The sequence below is a fragment of the Pinus tabuliformis genome, chromosome Q, assembly GCF_031772625.1.
Source record: "Pinus tabuliformis cultivar Carrire ecotype Pingquan chromosome Q, CPIR1, whole genome shotgun sequence".
NCBI classification, from domain to species: domain Eukaryota; kingdom Viridiplantae; phylum Streptophyta; class Pinopsida; order Pinales; family Pinaceae; genus Pinus; species Pinus tabuliformis.
The window spans coordinates 1,217,407,248-1,217,432,658 of NC_142296.1; the positions used below are offsets into that span (position 1 = coordinate 1,217,407,248).

General features: G+C 34.5%; 1 protein-coding gene across 1 annotated transcript in view; it reads right to left on the reverse strand.

The window, feature by feature from the left end:
- Window positions 1–211: 211 nt before the first annotated feature.
- Window positions 212–25,411, reverse strand: part of LOC149224160 (cytokinin hydroxylase-like) — a 36,770-nt gene continuing 11,570 nt past the window's right edge. Inside the window, exons 2-7 of the mRNA XM_089388100.1 lie at window positions 19,536–19,554; window positions 17,056–17,348; window positions 5,569–5,798; window positions 5,050–5,297; window positions 2,289–2,661; window positions 212–640 (exon numbers count right to left, since the gene is read on the reverse strand). Of these exons, the coding sequence (XP_089244226.1) occupies window positions 212–640; window positions 2,289–2,661; window positions 5,050–5,297; window positions 5,569–5,798; window positions 17,056–17,348; window positions 19,536–19,554 (1,592 nt within the window). The remainder of the gene's footprint in view (window positions 641–2,288; window positions 2,662–5,049; window positions 5,298–5,568; window positions 5,799–17,055; window positions 17,349–19,535; window positions 19,555–25,411) is intronic.

Consider the following 25,411-nt stretch of genomic DNA (forward strand, 5'->3'; position numbering starts at 1 on the left):
GACAAAACAGAGAATAGGGAAACAGATAAATAGTTCTACATTATGTCACTTGATTCGCTTGTACCGGAAAGAAATCTTCATGCTTGCCACTTTTTTCCCACCGTCACCTCAATTTCAAATCTGATCTACAAACAGGACATCTCATTAAAAAACCACGGGACACTTTTCTACAACCCTAGGTGTGGAGACAAAGCCAAGAAGCACCCACCAATCAATCAGTCACTGATATAGTTGAAGGTGAGTGAATGTTGGCGCGGCCGAGTATGATTTGTAGGCCATGGCGGGGCTTGAGCGTGAGAACAGAAATGGGGGCATGGCGATAGGAAGGAGACAAATCAAACGCGAAAGTGGTGATGATCATGGCCATCACTATTTTGGCATCCATGATGGCAAAGGTCTGTGCTACGCACTTGCGACGGCCCAGCGAAAATGGTATGAAGCCCATAGGATTTTTCTTGCATGCCTTTGCAGTCCCCTGAGCAAAACGCTGTGGATTGAACTCGTTGGCATCTTCACCCCATATGTTCTTGTCGTGATGAATGGCCAGTGTGGGAATCCATACGGATAGTCCCTTGGGTATAAAGAGATCGCCCAGTTTCATATCCGTGAATGCTTCCTTGGCAAATAAGTTCCAAGGATTCTTTCAGTATCATTTCCATCCGCGTTAAAAAAAGTCATTGTTTCAGGTTAATATCGAATATATTAAAAATATTAATGCGTTCAAAGTCAATTAAAAAGTCATCATACTAATAACAAAAATATATTATAATCATTTAGCTGCTATGTTTTCTCGTTGCAATAGGTCGACTACCCGTGTGGAGCTGCGTAAAAGGAGGGGGATTAAGTTATAATGGTTAAATGTTCAAAGTTAACAATTGGCTTAATTGGTTGTTACTTTGGTATGAGTTGCATGAGTTTACTTGAGGTTTAATGGGTTAGACTTTATATAAAGTAATATTAATAATGGAGTATTGTTACTTTGGTATGAGTTGCATGAGTTTATTTGAGGTTTAATGGGTTAGACTTTATATAAAGTAATATTAATAATGGAGTATTGTTACTTTGGTATGAGTTGCATGAGTTTATTTGAGGTTTAATGGGTTAGACTTCATATAAAGTACTTTATATTAATAATGTAGTGGATTAGGATTAATGTATTTATAAGTAAAATGAAAAGAAGATTAAGGTAGGGAAGATCATATGTAATGTAAATTTGAAAATTTTGAAGAATATTGTTGAAATATTAATAATAATAATAAATGTAGATTGTTTTTAGAAAGGTTGAGGATTTTGAGAATAAGGTAAAAAGGTGTTTAGATTTGATATTATCAACAAGGTAGATAAAGAGGAGATCCAAAATAGGATAAAAGAATGTAAACGTCTTATATTGCATGGTAGATGAAAGGAGGTCTCACAAGCTATTACAAGGTAGATGAAGAGATGATTCCCATAAATTCTAATTTGGATTTTTCAACAAATAGGGATGATAAATCCTAGACCATGTAAGAAGATTTTCATTGTTATGAATATAAAAGCTAAAAATATTTAGTATAATAAAGCATTTAGTAAACTATATCAACTTCAACACATTAATTGGAGGAAAAGATGCGACTAGATCTTTAACCCATATGTTAACTTAGAGGAAAAAATGATTTCTAGATATCTTAATATGATTTTTTTTTAAGTTGTAAGTATTAAATTCTAAATCATAGTGGACATGTAATTTCCTATGAGGATTTTAGTTATTATGCCTATAAAAGTTAAAGTACTCTATATAATAAAGTATTTAGCAAGTTAGATTAATTTCAACTAAGAATGAAAATATGATCTATATAAAGAAAAAAAATCAGCATAATAAAAGAAAAAAAAAGATTATAGAAAAATAAAAATGAATACTTAATAAATGATATTGCCATAAGAGTGAAAACACTGTATTCTCAAATAAACTCCATTCATATTAGGCAATCTTTACTGAAGTTAAATATCCATTCATCTTAATCAATCTTTACTAGAGCTAAATATTCTTAATCAATATGCAATAAAATTATATTTAACAAAAAAAAATGGATAATAATAATATAGTTAATTTTAAATTAATCTATATTAAAATAAAATAAAAGTAAATGTATTTTGTTTTTAAATGTTAATTAAATTTATAATTAATATGAGTACTTTCGGTCATCCTAAATCTAAATGGATCAGGTTCTTGTTTTTACAATATATTAATCTGATTTACAATAAAGTATATGTATGTTTTGAGAATTTTTTTAATTGCTTTATTAATAAACAAATAAGAAAAAATATATACCGATATAGCAAAACAACAATATATATCTTACTATTTTTAAATTTTGAAGAGCATTGAAATCAAGTGAAGTGCCATTGCAGACTCTGAGGACTTCGTCGCGGGGTCGTTGCTGCCAATACGGATGGAGCGCCAGCAACATGGTTGTCCATGTAAGTAGAGCACACATGGTGTCATTGCATTGGTCCATGAACTCTTGCATTGTCAACTGCGTCGAGCCCTTCTCTCCTCCCGCGAGCAACAATCCCAGCAGATCATGCGCGTATGAGCAACTCCTCCCCATGGCCTCTACCACTTCTTGCAGAGATTCCTCTACATCCTTTTTCAGTTCCATCACTTGTCGATTCACACCAAATCTGCCCATACAAAACAATATTGTTAATTATGTGCAAATTTATTTGGAACTTTAAAATATGGAATTAGCATAAATTTCATTAAATAAATAAAAATAAAATGTGATTGGTCTCGCAAGGGGTTATAATAAATCTGTAATTAATATGTTATTTATAAAATATTTTATATAAATCCAAAGTGCTGGATAAAGTTGATGAAACTCACTCATTTATTTTTAACCAAAATAGTCCGAGACATAGACAACATAATAAAACTAACGGCTTTAGTACCAAGAAACTACTAGATATTGCAGCTCATCAAGAGTCAAAAGATGTAATAGGTATTGAGTCTTTGGTACTAGGTTTTGGCGGAAGAGAGGGGTTGATTCACGCTGCAAACATTTCAAATGAGCAAATCTAACATGAGTCTTTACGAATAGATATGTTGGTTTTTCTGAGCTTGTTTTATATTTTTTTGAGAGGTAAATATGTTGTATCATTTTTTTGGTTTCTCTTTCAAGAACCGACCAAGTAGAGTTTTTATTTGCTAGTACAAAGATATGTCTTCATTTGCTAGTACAGAGATATGTTCTTGAAGTATTGTTCCCTTTCTCCTTTATTATTTCTAGGGTCAAAAGACCAGTAAGAGACCTCTTCTCAGATATGTGTCGAAAAACTTTTGGCACTCCATGGCGGGGACTCTAAATTATGAATCTCTTTACGAATTATAGGAGGCACAACAAAATAAAAAGTGCCTTCATGAGAGACCCTATCTCTACGGCTAAGACTGTGCATACTCTATCTTGGCATGTCGCACAAAAGAGTCACTTGCCTAGAATCCTTACTAAGAAAAGCAAACGTATAAATATAGTAGATGAAAGAGTTGGAGCAAGCAGTGTAAAAGAAATTGACAAAAACAAATACTGGAATGCAAGGCATAAACTAGAGAGGAGATGACAAAAGGAAAGAATACTCCCCTTTTAACAAGATACAAGACCAAAATTTTCAAAGAAAACCGAACCCATGGTCCCAAAACCATTCTAGATTATTATGATCCATACCACGACAACCAATCCGCCTCCTAGAATTTGTAAAACAGAAGAAAAGAGACTAGATAATTGTGTTATGCAAGGTAACTACAAAAAATCCATAGCTTTCCTGCACCCAATGAGTCCAAGATGACACCCATCCACCAGATTGATTGACCAAAGCAGAATAAATCACATATCAAGGCAATACGTTTGCATAAATTAACAAAGCAAATCTAGGTCACTAGAATTATGTGTCTCACAGCGGTGGTTGAGATGCCAGTTCTTATGAATCATATAGCTAGTGTAGACACCCACCATTTTTCGATCCAAGAATCCTACCCCTACCAACATTCTAGAGCAATGGTTGTGCATACTCTACATGTCCACTCCTACCCCTACCAACATTCTAGAGCAATGGTTGTGCATACTCTACATGTCCACTCTCATCTCTGAAATCCCTTGTCTCGCTACCCTACTTAGGCCCACATGAACCAAAATTGCCCCATATTGACAAACGTGGTCCCCTTCATGGCCACAAGAAGGAAATTGAATGCACTCCACCCCTTGAGGTTCTCTAACTAGGGAAACTTATGTAAAAACACACCCCTCAACTTGACACCTAGAGCCCTATTGTGACACAACTTCCATGTAACTTAGCCAAAGGCAAGCAATAGAAAAAAAACAACACTATACAACCTAGATAAAAAAAATTGCATAGAAATTCCACAAAAACATTCCCTTTCCACAACCCCATCTATGAGTTCTGGAGTGCTACTCCAATAAATCAAATCCTTCATACACGTTATAGAAGCAAGTTAAAACAACTATCATCCCGCTTCATGCTACCTTTAATCTTTACATAAACATGCATGTGGAGTAGACGCTGCCACCCCCTCTTAAATATTCCTCGAGGCAGTGGTGTGGAAAGACTTGACCCAGCGCCCTGCTCTTCATTGTCATTGTAACTAATTGTATTGGTCCCATTTTAAGAGACGTTAATCTTAAAATATATGTCTCGTCCCAAGTTATATCGTATCTAAGGGAACGCTCTCTGTATATATATATATATATATTGGAGGAGATATTGCATCTCAAAACTCACCTCCCTAGTACGTTGATATAAATCTATTATTAATTTAATTATAGATTTTGCAATATTCTGAAGTTTTCATGAATATAATATAATATAATTTCCAAAATATTCAGAAAACTCAAACTCAGTCACCTTAATATTCATTTCGTTCATATGATATAAACAATTGTTTTTGGTGAAATTGCTGCAGATCAATTTATAATTTAGCTGAAGCTTGCAGCATTTAGTCATTCGTTCTATTATTTTATCATATACCCAAACCTTGTAGGCAGTAAATTTCAGATTTACCTGCTACCGGGAAACCGAGAGTAACGACCAGCACGAGATACTAGCTTCTGCAAGAGACCCAGCTTCTCAAAAACTACTTTTCCCTTTTCGTAGCTGCTCCCAAATTCCGTCTTCGCTATAATATCTGCAGCCAAACGGGCAAATTGCTCGCTCACCTCAATCTCCGGAGCTCCGGCCCCCTGCTTCAGACTTCTCTTCCACTCATTTATCATACGTTTTGTACTTTCGATCATGTATGGCACTTGTCCCTGCACAATATTATTCTTGTCAAATAAACTGCTCACAGATAAAGAATCATGGAAAAAAAAACACTTCCAGCTTTATATTCTCTTGAAATTTAATAACTACCAGTTAAATAAATCTCGGATAGCTGTTTCAAAAATCTTTTTTTCTTGGTTTTTTGGTTTATGATTTTTCAGATATAGCCCAACTTTCGCATTTTTCCTCCATCGATCTTTTGTCATGTCTAAATTTGTTTGTTAATATTCATGACGTGCATGGAATTGCAATGTCCAGTACCTTGAGATTCTCGTGGTGGAAAGCAGGAGCCGTGACACGCCGTTGGTTTATCCAGTCTTGCCCATTCGCCATCAACAGGCCTTTGCCGATGAAATCCTTCACACCTTTCTGCTGCAACTGGGATTTTCCATAGGAGAGGACGTTCTTTGCAGAGAGAAGTTCTTTGATTAGCTCTGGCTCTGTAATCGACAACCGAGGTTCATTGCCCCACCAGAATAGGAAGCGCCGGCCTGTACACACGATATTATAATGAATTTGCCCCACTTGTGGTTGGCAAACACCAAATTGCAATACTTCATTCATTTTCCTGTGGCATGGTCATGTTTATTTACTATACTAGCGCAGTAACTGAAATTGTGGTTGACTACAGTGGCATGTTCTACAGTGATTTTGGGGGGACTCCTTTTCCTATATAAAATATTGTTTATTTAATATCGGCTTTGTCTACAGATTCGCCTGGATATTAGATTTCTTGTATTATTTTTTTTTCAAAAAATAATGGAAAAATATAATATCCATAATGTTAGAATGTTTAAATAATAATTTTATGGTCGAAATTGATTCAATATTATCAAAAACATTTCCTCACTCAAAATCTCCGACTAAAAAATCTATTAATTTCTATTATTTTATAAACTAATTTGTGAACTCTTTAATATTATATAATATTTACTAAAATTTTTCAAAAATATATATTAAAAACTTTTATTTCTAACAATTTAATTTTGAAATACAAACTCTTATTAAATATAATTAATCTATATTAAAAATAAACTAATAGTTATAAATTTATATTAATATAAAAAATCATCTTAAATTTCTTTCATCCAAGTATTTTTTAAAATTACAAATTTTTGAAGAAAATTAGAAAGATTTCATCCTCCTTTATTTAAATTGAATCTATCTAATAAAAGTTTTGCTGTTGCGGTGGAACCTTCAAAATTGACTAGGTTCCTGTTAAAACAATAAAATTAAAATAAGGCTATCTTATAAAATGGTTTACTGCTGAACACATGTCTTAAATTACCATATAAATTTACTTATGTTTTTTTTTTTAAATAGTTTTGAATTTGTTACATGTGATAATAAAAAATCTTTAATGGTGGACAATTATGACTATATGTCTATGCAGGGGGTTTTGATAATATGAATATTAGAGGTATTTTTCCTTTTAATATATATATAGAGGAATCAAATTTTGGAAGGTGATATGAATTTTTTTAAATTGTTTTTGGGTTTAAAATCTATTTGCAAATAATCTAACTAGTGCTTTAAATTTAAAATTAAATTAAATTAGTTATAAAAACGGGAACTGATAAATCTGCCTTTATTCATAATTGTAAAGAAAATTACAATTAAAAAGTTGTATCTATTTATTAACTAAAATAGATATACAGAAAGTTCGATCATTAAAGTTCTTATATTCTGTGTGACTGCCCATGCTAATTTACCGTAAAGAGGTCCAAAAATTACACTTCAAATTTTATATTTCTCTATTACGTTTCAAGCTCTATATTCCTCCAAGAATGGGTCTAATACTAATGTATGGCATTAATATTAACAGCTCATCACGTTAAGCTAGTTAGTTCAAGTTATTCATCCAGTCGCCTGCACACAATATTTTGCATCCTGCAACAGAAGCTTGAGAAAATTTCTAAGTCGATGCAGAGCTAGTAATGGCAAAAGTGGGGCAAGAGTCTTTCCACAATGTCGTGACTGATAGACTCCATGTCATTCGCGGCCTCGCACTCTCTGAGTTTAGTCATGTCACACAGATTTCCACTCATAAAAAGAGGCGGCGGGCCTCTGATTCCTTGCCTTTCCATGATCTTCTTGATGGTGCGTGGCTTCCACCAGTAGGTGTAAAGAAAATTGCAGAGCTGCTTGCAAACGATAATCGCCAAACTTAACAATTGCAGAAAAAGTAGCACCAATAATGTTTCGACGATATAATGAGCAGCAGGAGCTCCTCCTTCTTGTGATCGAGTCATGGCTACAAGATTTAAGGAAGCTTTCTGGAAGCTGTCTGTAAGTATCTCGGATTGCTTTATTCTATTAGTTTGAAAACCAGATTGTATAATATCACTGATGTTTCTAGTGAAAAAACTAGGCAAGAACGTAATTGGCATCACATTATAAGAAATTATAAGACACAAGAAACTACATTACTGGCATGCTAAAAACAAGGTTTTCATGTAGAGCATATTCATAAAACAGGGTGTTACTAGTTGCTCGGTGCAAGGTGTTCAAGGTTGTTTGGTGGAAGTTGCACGATGCAAGGTGCTCAACGTTGTCTCCATTTATTTCGTATGTTCCTCCATGATATGGCATAGCACGTGCAGTTTCTCTATCCTTCCAAAAGGATTCTTGATGTGTAAATTGACGTCTATGGAGGTATTGATTTTGGTAATTTCTATAAGTGTTTAAATACATATTGATTTTGGCAACTTCTAGCAGTGCTTAAAAATGGGACCCAATTTGAAACTGATGTCATAACCTTTAAATTAGAAAGATTATCTCATTCATCTACACCCCTTGATCGATATCATCAATTTCATGTTCAATAACCAATAGAGTATTCTCATGATACCTATCAGCCAGGGCATGAGCTCGACTCAAGCTGAGGCAATATTAAATCAAGAAAAATATATTATTTAATTTTGTGACTTCTTAATAACGGTAGTTTTATATTATTTTTTATTATTATCATAATTTATGAGTATTAATGGTTTTGATGATTAACCACACTCGACTAAAAAAATCTCAAATGTGATTTCACTTTACTTAATTAATAATATTTTATTAATTAAATAATTTATAAATATCTTTTAAATAAAAAAATAATATACCGTTGAAAGTTATCTGGATATTTCAAACTAGCACTCATATAATTAGTGATTTGGGGATGACATGTTTTTTTAATAAAATGAATACACTTCATCTCAGATTTCTTTTTGATAATTATATATTTATCTTAATCAAAAAAATAAATTTTCATTTTAAATTTTTATTAGATATTTTTGTAATTAATACATTAGTTGTACTTTTATTTTTTTTATAACATTAAATCTGATTATTAATTTCTCAAATTGTCTTTATTTGTCACTCTAAAAATCAAAACATAAACAATAATTAAGTATCTAACATAGGTTTGCGAAATTTGTATTTTATGCATAATAGAGCTAATGTCTCCAGTAAACAATCTAGGAAAGAATGTGATTAGTATCACATGAAACTAAGCTAATTATAAGCTAAAAATATGTTTGCCACCTAAATCATATTTATAAAAGACATTGAAACTAACTATGGTTGCCACTTAAATCATATCTATATAAAAGATAGTCAAACTAGCTACCTGGTGCATGGTGCTTAGTGTTGCCTAGTGGAAGTGGTTTTATGCCATCTAGAATGGTTGCCTCCATGTATTGCATATGTTCACCCATTATATGGTAGAGAAGATGTAGCTCCTCCACATAAAGGAGAAGGTCATCCATATTGTTATCAACAAAAAAGTGATCAGTGTTGCCTAGTGGAAGTGGCTTGGTTACCTCCATGTATTGCATATGTTCACCCATTATATGGTAGAGAAGATGTAGCTACTCCACATAAAGGAGAAGTTCATCCATATTGTTATCACCAAAAAGGTGATCATCTAGCCATCTTTCATTAAGATATTCCCCATTAAGATTATCAAAATACATAATGTAGTATAGGTTTTACTCTTTAAAATCCATTTGCACAATAAGAGATAATTTAGTGAATCACTTTCCCTTAAATGATTTCAATTTAATTTAGGCAATGAAAATAACCCAGAAAATTATTCTATTAATTTCATTTTCATATATTTATCCACCTATGTAAAAATATTTAATTTTATTTTTACTCAATTTTGACATTTCTACGAGAATAATTAAATAAATCATTATTTATTTACTATTCTTTAATAATTTCATTTTTCTCCTACCAAATAATTATTAAATCATTATTAATAATTATTTCTAATTTACTTTGATGATACCACCCAGAAATAATTAAATAATGACTATTGACTATTTCTCTAATTTTTTCCTCTCCCAAAAATAATAAAATAATCATAATAGTTAGATCTTGATCTTGTCAACCAAATAGTTTGTTATTTGACTAAATCTAGCTTAATCTAGCATTTTGTTATATGGAGAGAGGTTTTGCTCTCACCTTTTACATATAAACATTATCATCATTTTCATTTTGATCTTACAATAATTGAGCTCTCCAACTCGAGTTCACCCATATATCGCATTCATAATTCCATTTCCCATTTGCATACATAGATGAGAGAGAAACAACCACTAACAGTGTAAGAGACAACAAAGAACCCTCCCACAGAAGGGGACGATATTGAATCAAGTCATTCTTTTTCGCTCCTATGGTCTAATTTCAGTTATTTTGATTAATAAAACATTATTGTTCAATTTATGCAGTGCTTAATATTTATTTTTTGGCTTCTGCATCTTCATTGCATATATTTCTATGAACATTTTCATGCAAATCTGAAGATATTTGTTAAGTATTTCAAGTTTTTCTTGGAGTTCATGTTGGCACTTTCTCTGTTGTTAGGTTTTTTAGTCCCCAAAAGTAAAAAGTGAGTTTCTAGTACACTTATCCAAAATTTCTCTCCAAACAAATGGTGACTCCACTAGGGAGCGAACACAGAACCTCTAGTTTCGCAAACCAATGGATCTCGACTTAAGCAAGACATTTGTATGCAACAAGGATCCCCATAACCTCTCAATCAATATTTCTTACTGTTGGTGACTAAACATATTAACAACAAAGAAGGTGCAAAATGAACTCCAAAAAAACCCTCAATGCTCAACAATTGTCTTCAGATCAACATAAAAGTGATAGTGGAAAACCATGCAATTGAAAGATAGGAACTGAAAAAGAATATTAAGCACTACAGATTGAACTCAATATAAATACGATGTTTTTATTAATCAAAATAATGAAATAACACGAGGAGCGAAATAGAAATGACTTGGGTGAATATCACCCCCTTCCATGGGAGGGTTCTTTTGTGTCCCTTACATTACTAGTGGCTACGTTTCTCTCTTCTTCATATGCAAGTGGGAAATGGAATTATGAAGCAGGAAATGGGAGAAATTAATATGGATAGCTCAATTTTTATAGAATAGGTATCCCTATAAGAAAGACACTATGGTTGGCCAAGTAATGGATAAAGTGTCGGGGATGGAGGCTAGAGTACCCTAAGAAGTAAAGAGCTCCAAGGAATATAGAAATATAGAACAATGTGGAACAAGAAATGAGATATAGTTAGGATAGAATTATACTATATACCTAAAGCATAGCATGCCCTATGACTGAGTGGTAAGGGAGTCTACAAGTTCACTGAATGCATGACACCATCAAAGTCCCCTTGCAACTTGTGGGCTCACAAGCACAAGAAAAACATAACTAGATATGAATGAAAGAAAATAAAAAGGACGAGGGAGGAGAGCTTTGTCCTTCTATTCAGCTTGTGCCAATAACAAAATAGGAAGAAACACTAAAAATTGAAAAGTACCAAACAGCCCGGCATAATTATTTTTCCTCTAATATATATCCACATTGAGAATAGAAACATTCTTATCTTAGACGTATAACTTAAATTGTGAACCTTAGAACTAGAAATGCCATCAATAATAGCCCCCGTACCTTAACACACCCTCATTGCACAATAAATTTGATGCGACTAACATCCATTCGAGCATAAGGGATTTCATTTGAAGCCATATCACAATTCATTAACTGTTATCCCGACGAATTAATGACTCTCGTCGCGTTGCAACTCACAAAGGTGTTAGAGCCTAGTTGTCTAATTACTTCACCCTCCTCACGCTTTTTAAAGAATTATTATTTTGGGGTCTTCTCATGTATTTGGAGATAGCTCCATCAGATAAATTTGTGAAAATGTTATTTTAATTTAAATAAATAAATTTTATAATAGTTTATTTTTATATATTTCGAAGTTTTTCTGGTATATTTATTTTTCTAATTTGTCCAAAAATTCATTGTAATCACAAATCTGAGTTGTGATTTTACATAATTTAAGTGTTTTAAAGATCTTCAAGATCTTTATATATGTAGTAAAAAAAAAATTGAATTAAAAAAATCAAGGTTTGACTAAAAATTATTTGATGAGATTCTAGCCAAAAGAACTCCAAAACTTATAATAGTAGACTACAACATAAATTTCTATTTAATTTTTTTTTTCTTCTTAAAACGTTGACTCTTCTTTACACATTATAATTATAAATAATATAAATAAAAGTGAAAACATCTATTCTCAAAATATTTATATAATTATTTTTTTATTTTTTAATTGTTTATTTTTTTTATTTAGTTTAAATTTATTTAATAGTAAAAAATAATTTATTATATTTTCAATTTTATAAATAATAATTAGTTAAATTATTTTTTCTTTATTATTAATAAATAATTTAATATTAAATTAAGAATAATTACTTTACAGCCATTTTCCATTCAAAACTATTTTTATCAAATATAATACATCTTAAAAAATGATTCAAGAAAAAGACAAGTATTACATTGTGCCATAATAATATTATTATTTTATTAAAAATAAGAAAATGTGCTCTTATATAATATAGTAGTTAACTTAAAAATGAATTAAGAATAATTAGCATGTTGCACTTTTCCAGAGCGATTTCTTTTAAGCCTACACGGAAATTGTTTTTTTTTTTTTTTAACAATATAGTTGAGAATTTGATATTAATACAAATCTATGTAGAATCTAAAATTACGTTAAAATTTTATTATTAATTATTTTTTTCCAGGGAGGATAAGGACTCAAATTTTATGCAATTCATTAGCTTAAGTATATCATATTTATATTTTCTGAATGTATATAGAAAATTCCTAAAATTTGATAAGTTTTAACTTGCATAAGACAAATAGTGAGAGGGGTTGTGTAGAACACACCAAGATTTTACATTTAAATTAAGTAGAGAAGAAGGATAAGGCCTCACTCAAATAGGTGAAGACGTTTTACATTTAAATTAAGTAGAGAAGAAGGATAAGGCCTCACTCAAATAGGTGAAGACGTTCCAGAGTGAAGATCTGATTGTGCCGTTATTTTCAATTCTTCAATTTGGTTCCCGAATGCATTGATTTTTTCCTCTGTGCTACGGATTTGTTTCCTTTGGCTAATGAGAATTTCCATGGTGCTGGCCAAATTTATTGCCAATTATGCTGGCTAAATCTATAGTTAACTTAATTTTTCTTTTAGGTCAACAACTTTTTCTACAAAATTGGATAAAGTGTTCTTTTGGTCCTTCTTGGAATGTTTTTCCATATCCACTAAAAGGATGATGTGGGTTAACTCCTTGTAATTGAATGCTAAATATTTACAATACAATAAATTTCCTACTAATATAAGATTGAGTAGAAAGCTTGGGATTAGTTTTCAATAGGGAAGGAACCCGATTTCCACCCTCTCCACAAGAATTGGAGTTAGGATAAAGTAAAACATGGAGTGGAAGGCCAAGAAAATTGAGGACTGCGACTAATTTGAGGGTAAATTAACTACTTATACCCCCATAACTATAGAAAAAGTAGGCATTAAGACAACCTTATTTGTATGAGTTCAAATTTTTGGATGTGGTATGGATTTGGAACATCTAGTTCATCCTTTGCATCATTTGTATAGGTTTCCATGAGTACTGAAATAAGTGTCGGAGAAGAGGGAATCATGTGAGGTTGGTGTAGGGGAGATTTTAAACGATTTCCCATCACGTCAATTTTCCACATGTAAATTGATGTTGTCGCTTGTCATATTTTACTTTTCATCCTTAATTGTGGTCACGAGATTGGAGGATAGAGTCCCTTCTCATTTATTGTTAAGGTTTTCTTTCGTTACTATATTGTGTGAGTTGGTAGCTGAACCACATGTTTATTGTTTTGTCCTCGTAAACTAGTATAGATCGATCTTAACTACAGATCTAGCAAGACGTGAGAGGGATCAAATCTCTTGAGGTGCAAACCCATTTTGTGCAAAACTTTAAAAAATTGCACCTCCAAAGATTGCATCCCTCTATGGACTTGATAGATGATGGTTAAGACAACTCTCTTTTCCTCTCTCTGTTGGCTTGAGGGTGCCTAACCCAGGTTCAGAGTTAATTATCCAAACAAATGCCTATACTACTAGCCCTTTCAACAACATCCTGCGGAGCGCGGACTGAGGTCTCACTTGAAGCAATATGGGTGGATGCTGGAACCATGTTTCCACACCCTTGAGATGTCTGAGGAGTCGATTTAGTCCAACTGTGAATACCTTCGCGTAGGTCACTTCGCGCACTATCCTGACCTACGAGGCCTTCACGATATGTTATAATCGCCCTCGCGCAGCCCTAACTAGGGGCTGCGGTGCTTTTGCACTACTAGTGCAGCGTTATGTGCTATTTCCCCAAGTTACACAACATATCTTACTTATCTTCTTATAACTGTTAGTTAACTTCGTGTAAAGAGATACTTTATCCTATATTCACTTAATCAACACAATCATATAAATTTGCGTAGCATATAAACAGTGAAATTGCAATTTATACCCAATACATTCAATGCACAAAATAGGAAAAAGATACACAGAAATGATATGAAGCTTCTCTTTATTACTTCTCCAATGGTTACAGACTTGACTCGCTGTGCACACTCAGCTGCAGACTACTAGGCCTCATCACACTCAATTGCAGAGCCTTCTCCTACTCTATGACCCAATACTTGATTCTACACTTAAATAAAACTCAATTCTCCATCTATTACTTTCTCAATTGATTCCTTCTATTCGTTAATTTACAAATTAGATCCTCGCTCTATTTATAAAATCTCTTGGTCCGCGGACCATGGGTAGATCTCTAAAGCCAACATTACATTACAAAATTAGGGCAGACAACCCGATGACTCATTTACAATCTCGCACTCTGCGCCCACAAAACGTGGTGTCTTTACATCGGATTTAGTCAAAATCTTGGCTTTAAGCCCCGAAACTTCCCTTGGGGGATCCCGTGCCCAACAAGTCCCCAAAACAAACATTGTGACTTGCCCTCGAGTCACTCTATCGATGCGAAGATATTCGCGCGGAGACCTCCCAACTCTGCCCGAACTGCTGCAAGATCGGCAACACACTGAGTGGTTACGTGTTGTACCTCTTGGACACGTTGTTCAGAGATTGCGGTATTGGAACTTCTTCCTTGTATCTGCTCCTGCATTCCCTGCATCTCTTTATAGTCCCGTGCCTCCTTTCAGCTACTTGGAACGCTAAGACTGTGCTTCGGTCGGCTTGTTTGATAGACGGGTCACCTGTGTATGGCTTCAACCAACTACCATTCACTCTTCCTGGGAAAGGTTCTCCATTTAACTTTACCAACTGCATCACGCCTCCGTCTATGACCTCCTTAATAACATACTATCCTAGCCAATGCATTCTAAATTTTCCCAGGAATTTATCAAACTTACTATCATACAGTAACACCAAATCGTTCACCTTGAAGGTGCGTAACTTAATATGTCAATCGTTCCAGGCCTTTTCACGCTACTTTTGTACCTGTTGATGAAAGCCAGCCAAAAATTGTTCTTCCTCGAGTTCCTCCAACTGCACGAGACTCTCCTCTAAGGCTCTGTGGTCCGTCATACCTCTGAGCGCTGCTATGCATAGACTAGGCACAATGTATTCCATTGGCATTACAACTTCCACTCCATAGACTAGCTGGAAAGGTGTCTATTCCGTTAGTTTCTTGCATGTCATCCTATAAGCCCATAATATTGCAGGTAGGCACAGGTCCCAATCACTCCACTACGCACTATATACCATGTTCAATGCTTCGTACACCTCGCTAAATGCTTCCACGTGGATAACCTTCTGCGCGATTGTTCTCTCCACATTCTGTCGTTCCAACTTGAGGAGCCATTTGCACAATTGCCCCACCAACACATGTTTATTGACTGTATCTCCCAATGCGAAGTTCATGTGCATCCACGTAGGTTGTTTTCCATATGTCGGCATCCATCTGGCTAGATGTGCGTGTGGTTTATCCTACCCGTTCCATTTATTTGTTAATCGCACTCTAGGCTTCCCAAACTGCGTGCACATCATTACTCTGCATTCGTGCTAGTCCTCAAAGATCCCTTTGTGCGTACCCCACCACCTCGTGAGCGTAGCACGTACTACCCAATCTAAGGCCTGGAAATGTTGCTTTTCCGGCACCTCCCTTTCAAACTTATCTAGGAGAGTATCTACCTCACTTAACCCATCATAAGTAGGTAGATCCCTTACTTCCATCGATATGCAGCGCAATGATCTTGTGATCATATTACAGTTTAGCATGGTTACCTCGTGTAACTGGTTCTGCCATCGCTCTATCTCCTCATCAAAATCTGACATACATGAACTTTTGCACTCCCATGAAATCCGTCCATCTGCGGTGGGATTTACCAGTCTTGCTCTCGCGCAGTTATCTTGTAGATGCAGTCCAAATCGTCTTCGCTTTCATAGTCGTGCACCGGCTCGGTGTAGCGCGATCCCTTAGCAAGGTCTAAAGGTATAACTACGTGCATAGACTTCTCAAAATTCATTTTGCGCTTCTTCAAATTAATCACCCCATTCATTTCAGTGACCCAATCAATTTCTAAGAGCGTAGGGTAAGGATTGTTGTCATCACCAATCTCTATCACTTCAAAGTCTCCTAGCATGCTCGCTCTCTCAATATCCACAGTGATTCTCTGCGATTGTCCCATGGGTATTATCTTCTGCTGGTTCGCCATTCGCAGCTGAATAGGAGACCATTGTAGCGTAGGCCTCTCCATTCGCTCCCATGTCTACTTCGGTAGAATGTTCGCATCCGATCCTAAATCCAAAATTACTTTGTCCATCTCATATTCTCCAATCTGCACGGTTAACCTCATTTCTCTTCCTGTCATCGTCATATGCTTTCCAATCTTCCGAACTACGGGTGGTTCTCCTGGCACGGCCCCAATGCATCTGTTAATGAATACCTGTAGTCCCTTTATTCATAATTGTAAAGAAAATTACAATTAAAAAGTCATATTTATTTATTAACTAAAATAGATGTACGAAAAGTTCGATGAAAACCTACACTAAAGCTCTTATATTCTGTGTGACTGCTCATGCTAATTTACCGTAAAGAGGTCCAAAAATTACGCTTCAAATTTTATATCTCTATTACGTTTCAAGTTTTATATTCCTCCAAGAATGGGTCTAATACTAATGTATGGCACTAATGTTAACAGTTCATCACGTTAAACCTGAAATTCGAACCTAAGCTAATTAGTTCAAGTTACTCATCCAGTGGCGTGCACGCAATATTTTGCATCATGCAACAGAGGCTTGAGAAAATTTCTAAGTCGTTGCAGAACTAGTAATGGCAAAAGTTTATAAAAAATTCTAGCCTAGTAGTGGCAAAATTGACATACCATAATCATTTGTCCATTGCACACACTGGAGCAAGAGTCTTTCCACAATGTCGTGACTGATAGGCTCCATGTGATTTGCGGCCTCACACTCTCTGAGTTTAGTCATGTCACACAGATTTCCACTCATAAAAAGAGGCGTCGGGCCTCTGACTCCTTGCCTTTCCATGATCTTCTTGATGGTGCGTGGCTTCCACCAGTAGGTGTAAAGGAAATTGCAGAGCTGCTTGCAAACGATCATCGCCAAACTTAACAATTGCAGAAAAACTAGCACCAATAATGTTTCGATGATATAATGGGCAGCAGGAGCTCCTCCTTCTTGTGATTGAGTCATGGCTACAAGATTAAGGAAGCTGTCTATCTGTCTTCGAAGAGGAGATGCAATTTACAGCTGCAAAAGCATAAGGTACTGGACGGTACTCAGGTGAGGACGTGGGTAATACTTACGGCCTTATGTTTTTCCTACATCAACTTAAAAAAATGTCCGTTAACCTAGAGGGCATTTTCCAGACTACTCCAATGAGTTTCTAACAAGTGACCCATTCATATTGCTTAAAAAGAAAACTAGAGCGCATTTTGAGCATTTTTCAGATTATTCTAACAAGTTTCTAACCAGTGACCAATCCATCATAGTTAAAAAACCAGTGACCAATTCATCATAATTAAAAAAAAATTATTCTAATAAGTTTTTAACCAGCGACCAATTCATCATAGTTAAAAAACCAGTGACCAATTCATCATAGTTAAAGAAAAAAAAAAAAAAAAATATTCTAACAAGTTTTTAACCAGCGACCAATTCATCATAGTTAAAAAACCAGTGACCAATTCATCATAGTTAAAGAAAAAAAAAACTATAACGCATTTTGAGTGTTTTCCAGATTATTCCAATAAGTTTGTAACCAGTGACCAATTTATTACGGTTAAGAAAAATAAGTATGCCATATTTTGAGTATTTTCCATATTATTCCAACAAGTTTATATAAGTAACTAATTTATTATGGCAAAATAAAATTATAAGACATTTTAATCAAATTTATCTGGTTATTACGAGAAGAGTTGGTTTTCATGGGAATGAAAATCTCACCCAGTTTTCATGTAACTTGTTTCTTTGTAATACTATAACGATTTGTATGGTGTGGTCTTACACTTGATTACTTTTAGCTTTCTCCATAGGAATTTTTTAGTATCATTTAGTTAGATATTTATTTTTTCCTATCATTTAACTAGATATTTATTATTATTATTATTTTAATTTAAAAACAAATTTTTGATTTTTAAAATGAATTTAGTATTATTTTATATTAAAAAATTCAAATTAAAATTAAACAAATATTCGCTAGATTTCTGTTAAAATTAATTTAAAAATATTATTGAAAAAATAAAAAAATTATATTAATTATATTATAACTTAAAATGTAATTGGTTATATTGTAATTGTATGGTTTGCTATATTATAAGCGTAATTTTAACTTAATGGTAAGAGCACATGTTTCTTTTTAAGAAGTTTGTTAAATCATTGGAGAAAATTTTTAAAATATTTTTAAGCATTACAAATTTCACATTATTTAATTTTTGTTTTAGTGATGATGTCCTAATACAATGATTACATTTTCATTTTACAATAATTATTTTGATGAAATATTTCCTTCACTAAAACCTCACTTTTTCATTTTTATTTTTTTATATTTTTTTTAATTAATAAATTATTAAACAATATGTGATTTTTTTCCCATTAGTATCTCGGATTGCTTTATTCTATTAGTTTGAAAATCAGATTGTAAGCAACAATTGAGGATAAAACATAGGTTTTGCAAAATTTACCCGATATGTATAATATCGTTGATGTATAATTGGCATCACATTATAAGAAATTATAAGACACAAGAAACTACATTACTGGCAAGCTAAAAACAAGGTTTTCATGTAGAGCATAAACTATCAAATTGCATTTTATACCCAATACATTCAATGCACAAAACATGAAAAAGATATACAAAAATGATATGAAACTTCTCTTTATTACTTCTCCAACTGTTACAGACTCAACTCGCCCTGCGCACTCAGCTGCAGGGGTCCACACACTCAGGTGCGGACTACTAGGCCTCTGCACACTCGGTTGCAGAGACTTCTCCTACTCTATGACCCAAGACTCGACTCTACATTTAGATAAGACTCAATTCTCCATCCATTACTTTCTCAATTGATTCCTTCCCTTCGCTGATTTACAACTTAGAGCCTCACTCTATTTATACAATCCCATGGTCTGCGGACCATGGGTAGATCTCTAAAGCTCACATTACATTACAAAAAATGAGGGCGGACAACCCCATGACTCATTTACAATCTCGCGCTCTGCGCCCACAAAATGCAAAGTCTTTACATCGGATTTAGTCAAAAGCTGGGATTTAAGCCCCAAAACTTCCCTTGGGGGATCCCGCGCCCAACAGGCCCCCAACACAAACATCATGACTCGCCCTTGAGTCACTCTGTCGGTGCAGAAGTCTTAGCGTGGAGACCTCCCAACTCTGCCTGAACTGCTGCAAGAACGACAGCGCATTGAGCAGCTTCCTGTTGTACCTCTTGGACAAGTTGTTCAGAGACCGCAATATCTGAACTGCTTCCTTGTATCTACTCCTGCATTCCTTGCATTTGTTTATAGTCCTGCGCCTCCTTTCAGCTACCTAGAGTGCTAAGACTATGCTTCGATTGGCTAGTCAGATAGTCGGGCCACTCGTGTATGGATTCAACCGACTGCTGTTGCACTAAAAATTGTCACTTTGACATTCTGCAATCTATGTGAGTCCATTACCACTCATACTTCCTCCTTTGCAAGTCTTAAGCCTCAGTTCCTCATATCAAGCCTTGAAAATAAGAGAAAGCCCTCAAAAGTCTCTAAAACTCTGGTTCCACACTTTCTCTTTGCATTACCTATGGTCCCGCACCTAATGGTCATGTCTCCTGCGCACCTGACCGCTCTGTCTTTGTGTTATGGGTGCAGACCCCTGTAAAAGTTAAAAAGGCACGAGTACATTCTAAAAAAATCACTTTCAGTCATTTCTATAAGCTTCTGGAAGGAATCTTGAGGTGGCAAGTTCACTCTCTTAAGGTTCATGCATCCCATACCTTAAGGAGCTACCCCCTGCATGTGAGGAGCTTATCCCTTTGAAGGAGGATTCTATCCCTTCATAGGTGGACCTGTAACCTCCTCCTCTGCACTATAAAATGAAGCATTGGGCTCGTTACTGGAGAGGTTAAAAGCTAAATATTTTTGAGGTGAAATGCTGCTAAAACTTAGTCTTATTTAGTTGAGTTTTTATGAGGAGAGATTACATACCTCTAAGATCTCATTTGAAAGAGTGCAAGGCTTGTCAAAGTAAAGGAAATTCCTGTTTTGGACTCCAGGAAGAGCTTGTTCAACATCAAGGCTAAAAAGGTTGTAAGGTTCTTCTACTTCAAAGTTAATACAAATAAGTTTGTTTTTCTCAATAAGCTATTGGTTTATGGTTTATTTTATGGATTCCTTGATCACCATAATAGACATGATTTATGATATTTGCTATGCAGGTGCTATTTAATGTTTGCTTGTTTGTGATTGCAGGTCCTCAAAGGTAACTCTTTCGAATGGTTGAAGGATGGCTACTACGAACAAGCATTGGATCTAAGGTAGGGTCTTAACACCTTTATAGTATTTATTTATAAGTCGCATATGTCTAGAGAAAGATAGATTTGTTTGTCTATTTGTTGCTAGACTATCTTTTGATACTAGGGAGATCGGTCTTGTCCACAAGATCGATTTATCCAGCCAACAAATTGGCGACTCCACTGGGGATCTGAATTTGGTTTTTGGTTTTCCTTTGTTTTTGACTTGAGAGACTTGTTTTCATTTCTGGTTTTGATTGATGTATACTGGCTTGGGTAGTTTTTAGAATCTGGATTATTTTTTGTTTTTTTCGAAGTTTTCATGGGACCGCACTTTCTCTTTACAGACAGTGCGGGCATAACCACACTTTTCCTTTAGTAAATAGTGCGGGACTGCACCTATTTCTTCTGGAGCTTGCGAACCGTGTAAATTTTTTTGAAAAACTAAAATATCTTCTTCCAGTTAAGTTTAGGTTTCATTTAGGACTTTTAGTGTCTCCCCAGATCTGTATTCTTCTTGTCAAAAATCTCTTGTGAGTGAGTTCCGATGGTATTTTTGTTTTAGATGATTTTCTAGAAGTTTTGCATGCTTGGAGTGGTTTTCGCTTGGTCTCTGTAGTGACTCAAAGATTAGAAGCTTGAGAAACCTTAGATCACCCTAGTGTTTTTTCATCTTCTTGATGAGTCTGACTTGGTTGTGAAATCTATCCTTTGTGAGAAACAGATTTAGTTTTCTCCTTGCAAATCTTTGAACAAACTTTGTTATAAGTTTTGAATTTCATTTTTACAAAAGAAAACATATCTGGATGTTTTTCTTGATTGATTTGTTATTCTGAACAAATGAATTCTTAGTTTACTGAATGACTAAGAAAAATGTCCTCAAAAGGAATTGAAGCTTTTATTTAATTAGATTTTTAAAAGTTTTTAGATCTCAAAATTAGTTTTTGTAGTTTTGAGTGTTTTTCTAGAACTTGTAGATCTCTTTTGAAGCAAATTGTTTTTTGTAGTTTCGAGTTTTGAAAAGGGAAAGGAATTTATTGAGAGCATTAATTAGTAGTCTCATTTTGAGTTCTTATTGAAAAAGACAAAAATATTTTCTTTCCATTTCCATGTTGAAAGAAAGAATTGTTTCTTAAAGAATTGCATTCTCGAACTCTTTCTTTTAGCTAGAATTTCATTGAAAGAAAAACTAATTGCTTATCATTTTAGGTGCATATTTTTAGTGTTTTTGGAGTCGAGTATTCACACCATCAAAGTTTCATTTCCATACCTATTGACTTAAAGAACAACCCATAAAAGAAACACTTAATTAAAATTGATCTAGTAATCTTTTCTATTTCTAGGGCTCTTATCACCAATATAGCTTAGGCTAGTATCTTGGAGTAGGGAGTAATTAACTCTCCAAGATAGTTAAAACAAACAAGTAGATACATCTTGTGGTAGGAAATAAATCCAATTGTAATTGATACATTCTGGGAAGCTTCTCTTAAAGGATTCAATCACGAGATCATGTTCGAATGTTTGAGACAATCAATTCTATTTCATTGGGAAAGATAGAAGATTTGCGCATATTATAAATGGTAAACCTTGTATTAACCATTGTCGAGGAGCCTGAGGTCACTTGTTGGTAAACCTTGGATTTCCCATGTCGAGGAACCTTCAAGGGGATTGAGCTTTGTTACTCTACCCTTGCGCATAGATCGGATCGTAGACTGTTCCCCCAGTTGTATTTGTTTATGTTGGTAACCTTAGTGTCCATAAACTTAAGATTATTTCCTCATGTGACGGTGAAGGAAGGATCTCACTGCACCTAGAGTAGACGTCGACTAGACTCACTTGGACTCTCTAGGGGGTTCTCTTCACTCGAGATGGTTTTGTGAAGAAACTTGTGCTAGTCTGTTTCATTAAGCAGGTTGTCCGTTGAACTGTTCCAACTGCCCTTTTTGTATTAAACTTCTACTACGTTGGATTTCATCACTAACTACCAAGGATAATTTTAGGGGTGAATGTTCGCCCTTTGGCGAAATTAAGGGGTTTTAAATTTTTAGTGGGTGAATATTTTGTATCATAGTACATTTTTACAAATCACCTCAAATAGCCCACCTTATTTTAAGGGAGAGGGTAAAAAAGGTAAATTTAGCCCTTGAAATTAGGAGTTACAACCTTCCATTCACCCATTTTCAAGAATAGGTTTTATTTAAGTGAATCCATTCGCCCATTTTCAAGAATAGGTTTTATTTAAGTGAATCCTATGGGCCAAATACCATATTTATAAAAGAGGTATGGTAAATTAATAAAAATATAAATAAATGAGAGGTATGGTAAATAAATAAAATATGTTTTATATTTACTCCATAAGTCACCTGGTGTAAACAAATAAAAATATAAGTAAAGTGGAGGTACGGTAAATAAATAAAACGTCTTTTTATACTTACTCAAAAGGTATGGTAAATAAATAAAAATATAAATAAACTAGACGTATGGTAAATAAATAAAACCTCTTTTTATATTTAGTCCATAACCCTCGTTCTATTTATGAAGGCTCAAGAAAGAGGTTTTATTTAAGTGAATCCTATGGGCCAAATACCATATTTGTAACAGATGTATGGTAAATTAATAAAAATATAAATAAACTAGAGGTATGGTAAACAAATAAAACATTTTTTTATATTTACTCCATAATTCACCTTATATTTACGAACACTCAAGAAATGGGTTATATTTAGGTGAAACCTATGGGAAAAATACTATGGGAAAAATACCATGGACTAGATTGCTATTAATACCATGCAAAAAACCATTATTAACCCTAATATTAGAATTAATAAAAATAAAAATGGCACATGGTATTGACCCATGGTATTCACCTGGAATGTGGCCTATTTAAATGGGGGAATTAAACCAGCATAGATCCACTTTTACTCTTCTCCAAGAGTTCACAATGCTAAGATTCACTAGGACTTTACAAAGTTTTATTATTTAGTGAAAGACTCGCCAAGATCTTACAAGATTTTATAATTGAGTAAAATATTCGCCATGCCTAGTGAGAGATTCGCCAAAAAATTATATATACATATTATATTATTGATAAAATCGCCTTCCATTTTTCCTATATACCATGGAGATTCGCCCATTTATTATATTTATAAATTTAGGGCGGTTCTTAAAATTTTCCCTGCTAACTACTGTTTTTAGTACGGAAGTTACTGTTTGTGTGTGGTTTGAACTCTTAGATCTTTTTTAGGCATGTGATTCAACTATTTGTTTCTTTAGAGACTTTAGGTGGTTTTATTGAAATTTTCTTTATTTACATGTGATTAATTAATATTTAATCATGGCTGAATTACCGAGACAATCTCATAGACTTCAGGGGAAACCTCTTGAGTACACACCAAGTCAGCTTGAAGGGCTACGAGCTCTTGTATCACCTAGTGATAGTAGAGTTGGATCACCAGAAGCCAGAGAGTAATCTTTAATTGTTCATCCTGATTATCAACTACAAACAACAGAGTATATTCAAGAGCCAATTTCATTTTCCGAAGTTACTGGTAGTATTTCTCCTTCCAGTGAATTAGTTGAAGAACTTGAAATTTCTGAGCCTGACACTGAACGTGCTGCTACTCAACTCCAGGATTTTCTCCTCCAACTTGTAGTGGTCCTCGTTCACCTAGGTAGGAAATATCATTACCCTAAATCTTCCTTCTGGTCTCATTTCTATTGAAGAACTTGTCAGTCCAGATGAAGATGTAACTCTTCCCAAAAACCAACCAATTTTAAATCTTAGGGAGCGTGAATCAATATTCTACAGTCCTTTTAGGAGTGAAGCTTGGTATGTATCATTGACAAATTTTTTAGAAAACCCGGGTCTTAGTTTTTCACCACCTCAAATTCCTTTTCATCCTACACCAAGAGGTTATTATCCTCCATTGAACATGTCAATACAATCATCTATGTTTTCCCAATCACCAGAAACATTTTTATATGGTGGTCCTTCTGTTCCTTCAGGGTACCAGTCACTCACTGGTACTTTTTCAGGAGCATCTCCTCAACCAATTGAACATGAGTTATCAGCTGGTAATAATGGAACTCAAGCATTGAACGCAGAAGAAATCCTTATGATGTCTAGTAGTATTCCAAATCCTCAACCTCAAGGTAGTCAGTTACCGCCTGGGGGGCAACCTCAAGGTAGTCAGTTACTGCCTGGGGGGCAACCTCAAGGATAGTACATACCTTTGGGACAGTACATACCTCAAGGTCAACCCTAGACTCAGTACATACCTCAAGGTCAACCCCAAACTTAGTACATACCTCAAGGTCAACCCCAGTTTCAGTACATACCTCAAGGTCAACCCCAGTTTTAGTACGTGCCTCAATGTTATCAACATCAAGGTCAGTACCCAACTCAAGGTTTCCAACCGCCTTCTGGTCAATCATTTTTACAAGGAACTAGAAATGTACTGCTTAATTATCTACACAACCTTTTATGGGTCCATACTCCGGAATGAATATGGCATGGGATCCGTCTCAAACTCAACAGACTATGCAACCTAATGTGTAGTTATCAAGTTAACCTGGACAACCTTTGGTTTCTAGTCCAACCCAGCAACCTGTCCAACCTATTGTTCAAACCTCTACACCTAGTTTAGTTCAGCAGCCTGGGCCTAGCTCACCTCGAACTCCACCTCAAACTGTTGCTACAACTACTGCAGCTTCTGTTCAA